This window comes from Mixophyes fleayi, chromosome 1 (genome assembly GCF_038048845.1).
Source record: "Mixophyes fleayi isolate aMixFle1 chromosome 1, aMixFle1.hap1, whole genome shotgun sequence".
Taxonomy (NCBI): domain Eukaryota; kingdom Metazoa; phylum Chordata; class Amphibia; order Anura; family Limnodynastidae; genus Mixophyes; species Mixophyes fleayi.
In genome coordinates this window covers 370,836,906-370,849,388 of record NC_134402.1, presented here as the reverse complement: position 1 = coordinate 370,849,388, position 12,483 = coordinate 370,836,906, and the positions used below count along the sequence as shown (strand labels likewise).

General features: G+C 39.0%; 1 protein-coding gene across 1 annotated transcript in view; it reads right to left on the bottom strand.

Moving 5' to 3' along the window:
• ALDH7A1 (aldehyde dehydrogenase 7 family member A1) overlaps positions 1 to 12,483 on the bottom strand; it is a 31,990-nt gene that overhangs the window by 9,023 nt on the left and 10,484 nt on the right. Inside the window, exons 5-9 of the mRNA XM_075178935.1 lie at positions 10,558 to 10,681; positions 7,797 to 7,929; positions 5,462 to 5,506; positions 2,396 to 2,473; positions 2,046 to 2,143 (exon numbers count right to left, since the gene is read on the bottom strand). Of these exons, the coding sequence (XP_075035036.1) occupies positions 2,046 to 2,143; positions 2,396 to 2,473; positions 5,462 to 5,506; positions 7,797 to 7,929; positions 10,558 to 10,681 (478 nt within the window). The remainder of the gene's footprint in view (positions 1 to 2,045; positions 2,144 to 2,395; positions 2,474 to 5,461; positions 5,507 to 7,796; positions 7,930 to 10,557; positions 10,682 to 12,483) is intronic.

The window sequence follows — 12,483 nt, the reverse complement described above, 5'->3', positions numbered from 1 at the left end:
GGTTAAATGAAGAAAAGGTGCAGAGATACAATTTGAGTTCCATATACTTGTAGACTAATTTCAAACTCTGACTATGGGATGTTCAAAAGTTAAGATATGCTATCCCCGTACATAGGAATGTTAGCTCTGATGGGATAGCCAGAGAGCGTCATGAGTCTAAAGAGACTCGCATACTGGAGCAGACCAGATACCGACTTTGAATTGAATGCAAATTGATGGAAGTCCGTAGAATTTAAAGAAACCGCATTACAATTTAGTTAACCGCTTTGGTCACTTTAGGGGGGATTGGGTAACAGTTACAAACCGCCCATCTAGAACACTTAGAAGGCACCACGCGAAGATCAATTAGAGCAAAAAAATAAATAAATAAATAAATAAATAAATTGGGAAAATGGAACAAAAATGGGGTGAAAGTTAGTGTCATGCCTTAAACACCATTCATGTCTTTTTGTGTGCATTACACTTGTGTGAGCGCCATCTGGTGGTCAGATTTATCTCATTGTAGAACTACATAAAGGCCACAGGGTAACGTGTTAGGAGGACAGAATAGCTAGGGTAAAAATAACTGATGTGGATCTATAGAAGACAGGGGTCGTCATGGAGACATTAGCAGGATTTCAATGAAGGAGGGGACTAAAACGTAATGAAATACTAAACATTCAAAATTTGCTCAGCTAAATAGTGAGGAAGATAAGGAAAACCAGACAGTCCCACAACCTGCAAAACACGCAATCTCTTTACCCCCTAACAGACTTTAAGGACCATATCATGAAAAATGTCAGATTCTGAAATTTCAGACGAGGGTTGAAACGTGTTCGCTAGGAACAAACTGTGCACATGAATCTCTGGCTCTAGAATCATAAGGAGGATTATTGGCAACTGCAGCAGACAGTCCTGGGACTGAGTGTATTAGTGACTATTTTCTCAATTGTGTATTCTAAGGATTTATTAAAGTTTTAAAAAAAAAAAAAAAAAAAAAAATAAATGGATTAACTACCAGAAGAAGGAGCGAGCGTCTGAGCACCACTTTGATATGCATGTCATGACTATTATGTAATTGCAGCAGTGGGGTGGGGGGGGACTCGGATTGTGCATCAATATGACACATTTTTTGATAATAGTCAATTATAGCACCCGCACTATTTATATATCTCTAAACACGGTGGATCAAGCGACTATGGTCCGTATTTGAAATGACTACACTATATTACACTTCTCAACCTTCTTCAGATATCACTCCAAAGGAACATTTCCTATAAGAAGACCCTAAAGAGGACTGTGTGACTGGTATCTTGTAGTATTTGGGCAATTTGCTCCTTACGATATTAACTATTTTTTAGGATTGATTTTATTAAGATACTATCCGTGGAACAGACTTATTCTGCATTATGACTTTGGGGACTCATTGTTTTATTTGCATTGGGATTTGCGCCAGACTCTACACTATTTGTATTATAATTCTGTTTCTTTAAGTGTAATGGCAAACATCCAAAATACTAGAAAAACTACTCAATCTTTAAACACAACTGTAAAAGTGGCATGAGGTAATCTGCTTAATATCCAATGTAGAAGTTCTTTATTTCAATATACTTGTGTTCAAATTCAAACTTAATTTTTATAGTAGCTTTAATTCAATAATTTCTGGTGGCCACACAATAAGCAGTATGGACATTTGGACAGAGCATCAAGCAACAATATCACTTTAAATCTGTCCACAATCCTAGGTGTTCAAATTGGATGACACTCGGCTGCCTAAGGTGAGCAGCTCAATTCACTTCCACGTTGACTGGTGAGCTTATAAGATGACCGCACAAACAGGCAGATAATGATTACTGTCCAACAGCATTTTGCCCAGTAATGGTCCAGTTGGACTCATTTTGCCACAATGCAGGTAGGGCCAATTACCCCAAATAATCTGCAGTGACCAGATTTTCACATTGAGCTCCTCAAAGTGCCTTATGGTTTGTCTTTGTGGAGATACCAATGATCAATTATGTAGAGTTCTTTCAAATAGTGATCAGTAATAAAAATTTGCTGCAACTCACCAAACCTCTCTTGAACCTTCAGTGCTACTTGTTTTCCCACCGTTGTGCTGCCAGTGAAGGACACCAGATCTACACGCACATCTTTGGCTATAGCATTGCTAGAAAGTACACAGAAGATTCATCTGTAACAAGTTATAGCAATAGTACATATACTAAAGAGCCTGGTTATCTATCAACCTGGCAAAATACGGGATACCTTGTAAAATTACCCGACTAAATAATATTCCCACTTGCATGAAATTGGCGTTTTGTTAAATAAAAAGTACCATGAAATAATCATCAAATGAATGCACATACTATAGTCTGCACAAGATTGTCGCTCATGCAAACATGAAAGCTAATAAACTCACCCAATGTCAGCACCACCACAGGTCAAAGAGCATATTGCACCAGGCAAGTTATTGTCTTCTAGTACTTGAGCAACTATTCTGAAAAGTAAACAAAATGATAGTTTATGGAGTGTTACCAAGGCACCTGAGCTTGTCAGCACATAGGCTTTTCCACCCTACACCTCACCCCATACATTGGCCATAGGCTTTTACAAAGACATTTGCTCTCAACATGGCCTTATAATTAAATCTAAATGTTAAGACTTGAATAAAGATCATGACTGCCATCATATCATGCAGGAGATCTTAAGCTACATAGTGAATGCTCAACAGCAATGTGTCCCTGGCAATCCTATTAATAAACACAATTAGCTGGGAAGAGAGGTTGTTTCTCTTTGCCTTGAGGGAAAACAAAAAAGGATAAAACAGGATAGCAGTTTATGAAGAATGTCATGTTTTATACATAGACACAAGAGTTATAAAGAGTTATAAATTGATTTTTAGTTTTGCGGTCTTAAAAAGAGTCTGCTTTAATTAAATTGATCTCATACCCAACAATATATTCAAATTTACACAAACTTACTAAATAAGATGGGAGGTGTTTCAGTGACTTGTAGTCTTATAAATAATAATTTCAATGCTTTGTTCTGTTTAAATTAATGTGATTTAGCTGTGCTCACATGTCAACCGCTTAATTATATAAAAATAACATCTCTGAAGTAATAAAAAGTTTATTTTACTACTGGAATTTAAAAGTCATGGGTTTACCGCCAGCACCAAAATCCAGCGGCAGCAGATTCACAGTGGAAAAGACTCGGCCACTTAAAGCCAACAGGATAATCAATTATTAATTTCATGGGAATTTTAAAGGGCCAGTGCAGACATCTGTTCAGTGGTGTACAAAATTTGAGTAAAATTACATAAAGACTTACTGCATGTTCTCTCCTTTTAATGGAACAGGCAGGATAAGTTGCAGTTGGCTGCCAAAATATACACTGCCAAATGTTTTTAAATATTTCCAGTTCCTAAATTCTTCCCAGTGCAAGCTAGACAAGGTACAGAATTGGAAACAGCTTCAAGGTACTATCAAGTGCCTTATGGTGCCCATGCACAGTTTGATCTGTTCAATTGACCAAACATATGAACCTCTGTAAGACTTGGTCATTCACGTACATTCATGTCTGGCCAAGATCAAACATGACACCATAAATGCATTCAGGCGACGACCATAGGAACATACGGTCAACATTTATTATCTGTCCCATGAAAAAAATCTGATAGAGCCCAGACAGATGTCAATCTACTGTCTTCTTGCACCAATTGAGTCAAAAATGCCCAATTACCATTACGAATCACAGAGTGTGTGCAGCTACAGTGAAGTAATTCTTCAACCAGGTATATTATGCATGGAAAGATATATCCAAAACAACATAAAAGAAAAACACAGGAGCGTTACAGATTTTTAAATATCCAAATATAGAAGTTCCAAAACAGTAGGAACTGTATGTGGGTTAATGTCCCAGATATAGTGATCTTTGGAAACACATTGTTTCCATTAACCTACTGTGACTGGATCACTTATAAATAACTTATGGTATAAATTTATTTAAAGGAAATAGCACAGGGCGCTTATTTATATAAGTGCAAATGTACTTATTTTTATATGTATGCATTATGGTATAGGAAAAAAAATCTTTATTTCTGAGGCCAAGGGAGGAAATTCGTTTTTTGTTTTAACTTTTTAGAGGAAATGCATTATTTCTAAAGTATATCTGTTGCAATAAGCATTTGCTGAGGAAGTTTTGTGTATTTTGGTGTAGAGAAATGACTTGTTTGGGGTTTTGTAATTTTTCTTTGGGAATGTGTATTCTGCAACTGTCTGAAGAAAGGAGCCATGTTAATTAGACCTTTTGATGTGCGAGGGTCCAGCACCTGAAGGCACAGGAAGGTTTAATTAGACTTTCTGTTAGATTTCCTGTATCCAAAACAAGATGAAGGAAATCACAACAAGTTTTAGGATATCACAGATAAGTCTAAATATTGTTAGCTTTGCATTGCATGTAAATCCATGTTTGGATAAACATATTGCATCCTGATACTAAAAATAGCTCAGACCTCAGGGGGCTGGCTTACCCTGTGAGGTTGTGTCCAAACTGTATATAAAAAAAAAAAAAAAAAAATACTGTTTGTTTTGAAAATTGATCTTCTTGCTTCAGCTGACCTGCTCACTGGTACCTTCGACCATTGTGAGCAAATAAACATCACTTGATTCAAAGACCTTGGAAACTTCTATATCCCTGTGACCCACAGATTAGACCCAACTCTAATCTGTTCCCTGCTGTTCTAAGGTTTGGACCCATCTTTCTGGTACCACCCCTCTGCCCGTTACCCAGCAGCTTTGGCCAGGGGGGATCCATCCACAACAAGCCTGATCCATAGGAAGAGGTCAGGGGCACCAGCCCAGGTACACCAGTCACGAGGGACACTATCAGCGTTAGATACCCAGAATAAATCCGGTACTGGATAACGGTAAGGAGATCAGTGGTGGCAGCATTTTTAAGCCCCTCCTACTGTGGTTAGAGGGCGTATTTGGGATAATGGAAGGGAGCGGTGGCAAAGTAAGCCAAGCCGGTTCTCAGCAACAGACAGGGTGGCATACACGGTCCATTCTGCCACATCTACCAAAAAAAGTGCCGGCGATCTGGTTGATTAATTGTACAGGTACTCAATAGAATAAATTTAATTTAGTGCTGCAAAGAAATAATTGGTTGATATTCCTGGACAAGGCAGATAGTGACAGACAATTTCATCAAAAGGTCTAAAACTTTGTTACTACTTTTGCTGTAACAATGTTTTTATAAAGCCTTATTGTGTAATGCACACCTAGGCTCAGAAACTATTGCCTCATATATAGATAGACAGAGACACACACACACACACACACACACACACACACACACAACTAGCCATGAAAATAAACAGCAACCTAACTACCTAGCCCTACTACAGTGGTGAGTATACATTAGGAATGTATAAACTAAATATGCACAGCTACATATATTAATACCACATAATTGTGTAACTTACTTTGTCACTGCCACACTAGTGAGGGATGTGGTGGGAGCACCCTTCCTAAATAAGAAAATTACACATTACACTGGTTACGAAATGGATTTCAGAAAACATGGAATACAGCAATAAACACTTGTGTTGCAGAAACAGGTATATAGCACACAAACCAAATAACTAAAGATATTTGTAGACAAGTATACAATAAAATACCTTTTTCCTGTGTACTAGAGGTTTCCTGAGCACCAAATAAAAAGTGTGCTCAGATAAACCACAGACACGGGTGGACAAATCGGAAAGACCCTAGTGGTCAGGAATCATGTTGAACAATATGGCTTAGTGTTCTACTAATTGGTCAGGCAATAACCAAATATAAACTGATCGAGGTCAAAGGCCAACCGAGTTTCCCAGCATGCTCTATTAAAAGCAGTCAATTCAAACGGGATTTTTATTGGGATTGAGAGACATTATTTTCATATTAATTAACCAAACTGCCCAATGCAATTACCATGTGTGGTCAGCTTAACCCCATTGAAGGACACTTTAAAATTAGAATTTTAGTATTCAAAATGAATGATAAACAGCAATCAATTTGCAGTGAAGCAGATGACTTGGTTACATACAATGTCAAGCACCTACTTTTCTAACACAGTAGGATAATTTTTGCATATATTTATGAATGTTATAAGATGCTTTACATAATTTTAGGTATACAAGAGTACAAAACAACAAAGTTAATAATAGCTATAGAAAAATATGTAATATTGATTACTTATTTTAAAAGTACAGCTGAAAAATCACTTAGAAAGAAAATTGTTTACATAAGATTATATTGTATTTTAAGTAAATATTGAATTCTATTACACAAGCACCAGAAAACGTTAAAAAGAAAGAGGGGACGGGCAAGGGAGAGGACAGTATTAAACTCTCTGCGGCCACAGAAGCCTCCTCTGAGAGTTATTGTCCTGTGATGGCAATATGATAGCCATTACTTGTCACAAAAGCTGGATAGTGGGAATGGCCTTGATCTCTGCTTGAGTGACAGCTACCCCCAGAGAGGTGCGGAGTCTAACGGAAGAGAGTTATTCACCAGGGATTCCCGCAAGGGAATATGGTCTTAGCGGCTCTTAATCGCAGGTCGCGGTCCTCTAGGGGGCACAGAGCAGATAATTCGGAGAACCACCAAGTAGCTGTAAGGCAGAATGAAATGTAGCCCAGGTATATGGAAATTCAGGAACTGGACGGATGCTGTGCGATGATCAGCAGTATAGCTACAAGTCTTGATAGCGGAATAGGCTGAGCAGGTAGTACTGCGAAGCGATGAGCTGCAGGACTCAGAAGGACTGAGGTATATGTTAGTGTAGTAATTCAGGAACAAGACGGATGCTGAGCGAAGCACTATAGTCACAGGTCTACCAGCAGATTAGGCTGAACAGATGTAGCTGTGAAGTGCTGAGCTGCAGTTACCAGAAGTGCTGAGATCCACATAGGCGTTATATAACTCTGTAACAAGACCAATGACCAGTGAAGCTGCAGCAGTTGAATGAACGACCTAACCCACGAAGTCAGGAACGAAGGTAAGCAGAGGTTTTAAAGGTTCCCAGGTTGTGCATGTCCAGAATACTTGGCAAAAATACTTGGCAAAAATGGCGTCCGAGGATAGAGGAACGTCAGGCTGTACAGCAGATAGCAGTGTCCAAGGGAAATCGGTGAGATACGTGATAATATTATTTATCTTCTTATGCAATATTATACTATGTATATTTTTCACTCTTACAAATAGATTACATCCAAATGAACACTTAATTTAAATAAACGGGATCACATCTGTACCTCCCTCTTCATGACAGTAACATCTAACATGTTGCATTCTTCGCTCATACGGCAGTATTTATAGAAAGCCTGTTTATTGTTCATTCTAAATATAAATCACTCCATATGTCTGTGCTGCTGTATAATTACTGTTTCATCTCTACAGTCCCACTGTCCTATTTAAGGAGCACTTCACTATTGGGTCATTTCATTATGAATCATATAAAGCCTGTCAATCACATGGCTTTACTATTTCATAAATCAAGTTGCGTAGATGCAAGAGAAACCCTGGGCTATTTACTTCGAAAAACAAAGAAGCAAGGGAGTTACATAGGTTCTGTATCAGCATACTCACTATTCATAGAACCAGTATGATAATATATTAAGGTTGCCAGTTTAACAAACAAAAATAAGCCAAAATGATTTCTAATTGAGCCATTGTATGTAAACACACGTGGACAGCAGGGGAAACACACACATGTAATAAAATAAAGTTCTTAAATCATAGTTGGCTACAAGCTGTAATATAGTGTTTCCTTACCACAGACAGACATCCCCACAGATCAGAGCAAGAGCATTGTTCCACCCATATACTGCAACTGGGAAATTGAACGCGGTGATAATTCCCACCAAACCCACTGGATTCCACTGCTCAATCAGGGCGTGCCCAGGTCCTGAAATACAAGTGTAACATCAGTATTTAGAAACTCATAAACCCAGTATCATTCAACTTTATATTTAGAGTATACTTTGATACCTCAGTAAAATTGCTAAAAACAAAATTGGTAGCGAGAACTGTACTGGATTACATGACAATGTACTGTAGACAGAAGTACAGTCTTCGCTTTCCTTAAATCATAAATCCTACAACATTTTGTGCTGTACCAGTTCAGCATCTTACATTGACTTTGTGCTACAGTTACTGCACGGAGACAACAGCAAGGACAGAGGGAATCATAGAAACCATTCATCTATATGGAAACCGTACTATCTATGCCCACTGACTGACTGTTGTATGCACTGGCTGGACCGGACTGCTGCTAGTAGTATTACTAGAAACAAAAAGTTCAGTGGGTACAAACTGTACAGTTCCTATAAATATCAATGATTTCTATGCAAGAGCCACACAAGAGGATTCGCTAACTATCAATGACAGCCCAGCGACAAACCAACTCCCTGCATTTGCTCACTGAACAAACGGCAATGGTTTAAGATTTGTCTATTTTAACCCAATCAGGAAAGCAAACAAAACTAAGGCAATAAGAAAAATCTGATATAGTCTAATATCTGAATGTCACCAACAAAGATGATAAAGTAACTGGTTTGGCATAACCGGAGGAAGAATGTTTGTTTTTTTTAAAGCAGAATTATTTTTATTAGGGTGTTTATGGAGGTTAGGATACAGATAAAAGGAGAGTAATGGGGAGGGGTTCATAGTGAAGAGCAGATATCACATAAAATATAACAAAATATAAATGGACATCAGCAAATCAACAGTAATACATGAAGCGCTCAAGAGCAGAGAAACAGACTAATACCAAAGTATGGCATATCACAGGGAGCTAGGTTGTGGGAGACCAGTCAAAGGTGGCTGGGGCAGGTAGATTCAGTGGTCATAATAGCTTAGAGCAGTGGTTCCCAAACATTTGCAGTTCGTGGCACCCTTAGAGTCTCCAAATTTTTTCAAGGCACCCCTCCAAAATAATTATTGAGCAGTCCTGTTTTAGAAGTAGCTGGGTCAAAAAATTGTAATAAGTATTTAGGTCAGGACAGAAATACTTATTTAGTTGTATGCAAAAATGCCCCCTCTGCATCCAGACACTCTGGATGCAGAGGGGGCAGAGTGCCTGAGGGCAGACACACTGCCCTCTCTGCCCTCTGCCAGGCTGCGTCCCCCTCCACTGCCCTCCCTCACGCTGCGTCCCCCTCCACTGCCCTCCCTCACGCTGCGTCCCCCTTCTCTGCCCTCCCTCACGCTGCGTCCCCCTCCACTGCCCTCCCTCACGCTGCGTCCCCCTCCACTGCCCTCCCTCTCACGCTGCGTCCCCCTCCACTGCCCTCCCTCACGCTGCGTCCCCCTCCACTGCCCTCCCTCACGCTGCGTCCCCCTCCACTGCCCTCTCTCTCACGCTGCGTCCCCCTCCTCTGCCCCGCGCCAGCCGTAAAAAAAAAAAAAACAAAAAAAAAAAACACAAACTTACCAATCCGTTGGGCGCCGGGACCCAGCAGCCTTCTCTCTCCCGCAGCTGTCACTGAATATCGATGTCAGTAACAAGCTGCGGGAGAGAGGAGGCTGCTGGGTCCCGGCGCCCAACGGATTGGTAAGTTTGTGTTTTTTTTTTTTAATATATAGCTGGCCCGGCCCGTGGCACCCCAGTGACAGCGCCGCGGCACCCCTGGGAACCGCGGCGCACAGTTTGGGAAACGCCGGCTTAGAGCCTTCATCAAATGTAACGGAGGAGAGAACAAACATAATAGTGTAGTGCTAGCTGATTCTGATCTGTAGCACTCAAAGGGCTAGAGCAGTCTGGCTAATCAGACTTTTGCAGCATTAACAATGCAAATGCAAAATTGCTCTGCGCATGCTCAGAAACATATCTCAGGTATGTAATTTGCTGACGCATCACTTCCACCAGCTACAGGGCAGGTCTGAGTGCTGAGTGATAGTGATAATGGTTGCGTATGCATGCCAGAACATGTGTCTGCTATTAAGAGACTATAAATATTAATTTTATGTACAGTAGGCATTAACATCCTGATAAATGTATTTTATTAAAATTGTATAACTTTTAATGTATTTTTATTAATGATTATATTATTAACAGGTGTTCTGTATTTAATTTTTTTTTTTTTTTTTATCTGTACTTTCTAATGGCACATACATACACACTAATATATACATACACACATATATATGTGCATTGTGCGTATCCTGCAGTGTGTTGTGTCTGTTCACATATGGCATAGTGTACTTATACCCGTATTCTAGAACAAGAAATGTTTCTTGAAATCGCCTTGTACTTGAATAAGGGCGTCCTTGTGTGCAATTTCCATTCAATTTATAAAGAAACAAAAACACAAATCGCTTTCCTTTATGATTCAATCCCTGTGTTAAATGTGGATTTATATATTACTACAAAAATTCTGCATAGTTCAGTGTAATATATTACATACAAGTGTTCGATAAAATGGTGAGGTACGAATGGTGGAGAAACAGCAAAACATTGGCTCCACCCTCCCCAATCAGGGAGCCTTTACTGCAGGAAGTTCTACCAACAAAATGAAAATAATTGGTTCCTTACTTTCTGATGGCAATATAGGTCCTCCAATAATACGGGAAAGGCCAACAGCGTAGTCACATATATCAATGTATTCTTGGACTTCTCCAACTCCTTCTACCAAGATCTTTCCCATCTCCAGTGACTCCTAAAAATAGACAGGTAATGTACATTGATTATATGAATGTACAAATTGAGATGGCGCTAAAAGAAAATTTGCAGCTAATATTGGATATTATAACAGACAGAAATTGTTTTAAGCACCATTAAAAAAAAATATATATATATATATATATATATATATAGAAAAAAACAAAAAACAAACAAACAAGAAACACAGGTATAGGCCTAGCAAGAGGATATTAATAAAAGTATAAAAATGCATTTTTAAAAACAACCTTAAAACAAACATCTGGACATATATAGAGTTGTTTATCTGCTAAATCCCAGCAATATCTTTGGACGTCAAAAATATATATTTGTTTGGGAAAATACATGAATATGCTGAATTGCTTGTACCATAGATAATACATACACACTGCACAGCTTTTCGGAATCATGGTCAAACAACCAAATCTGTGAGCAATTTGGTCACATACATAAATGGACGAGCTGTGTACTCTTTTGGGACAAAAGATGACCCACACACAGCAGAAGATTAGTCAATTTGGTCCAGCTGATGAAATGAACCAAAAACATAAATAAAATAAAAAAAGCTTTGGATTGATGGCTATAGATAGATCCCAAAGTTCCAAAGTGTTAGTTGAAAGTGATCTCAGAAGGGTAGTTGGTGGAGAAATGTAAGTTTTTTTTTTTTATGATGGCTCCTAACTTTTTCAGAGTTAGGAGGCATCATCTTATGTTATGTCAAAGTTAAGTTTCTCCATCTCTCTACAACAAATATGTATGCGATTTATGTTTGTATCTGTTCTAGATGTCAGAAAAGAATAAGATAAAGTTGTTCATTTTTCCATATTTGTCTGTATCCCAATAACATCTACATACCTCCCAACTAGGTGGGACAGTGTCACTTTTAGGGAACAGTCCTGCCGTCCCAGCAGTCAGGACCTTTGCCCTGACTGATGGGATATAGGTCTCTCTTAACACTGCAGAGCGGAAATTATGATTGGCAGGTGCCCATGGCAATGCAAAGACATAATTGTAAGGGGATGGCCTAGCACTTCTCGCTCTATGCACAGCCATGCCCCAAAGTGGTCACACTCCCCACATGGTGCGACCATGCCTCTCTCGGCTAATTTAAGTTCTACTGACAGCCCTGTGCAGAGAAACCCCCCCACCCCTCCCCAAGTTTGCTCATTGTATGCATAACAAAGCTTTTCCTGGTATATACATTTTGCCTTGTGCTAGTCACAAATAAGCAAACATTTTTTGAAGTCACAGTTCCAACCTTTCAAAATTTGGGCTTTTCAATTTTTCTCATTAATTATTTAATCTGTTCCCATAGATGGAAATCCTCAAAACATGGTCTGTTAGTGGTACTACATGTTTTAGCTCAGCTGATAATTGTTATGGGGGCCTATTTATTATTTAGAGAGAAGCCCTATTTCTCCATATCTATTAAACCCTCCCCGTTGGTGATTACCTTTTGCCAGATCCCTATGCCGAAAGATTCTCTGTGCAAAGCATGATGAAGCCAAGACAGCGGCAGTACAGTCACTGTGCTCCTATTGCCAACTATATATGGAGATAGCAGGAAAAAATAGCCGACAATGCTTGCTTTATTTAAATAAGCAATTTTCATTTTAATGAAAGTGGAACTGGAAGCCCAAGTTCAGACTTTCAGTTCTACATGTGTGATCCCTAGGGTTTATTGATAAATTAAAGCAACAGAAGATTTTATATCGCTTATTATTAATAAAGAGGTGCGTTAGTGACAAAGTCACAGCTGTACTGTAACAGAAATAAGAAAGACAGGAGCCTCCAGCAATT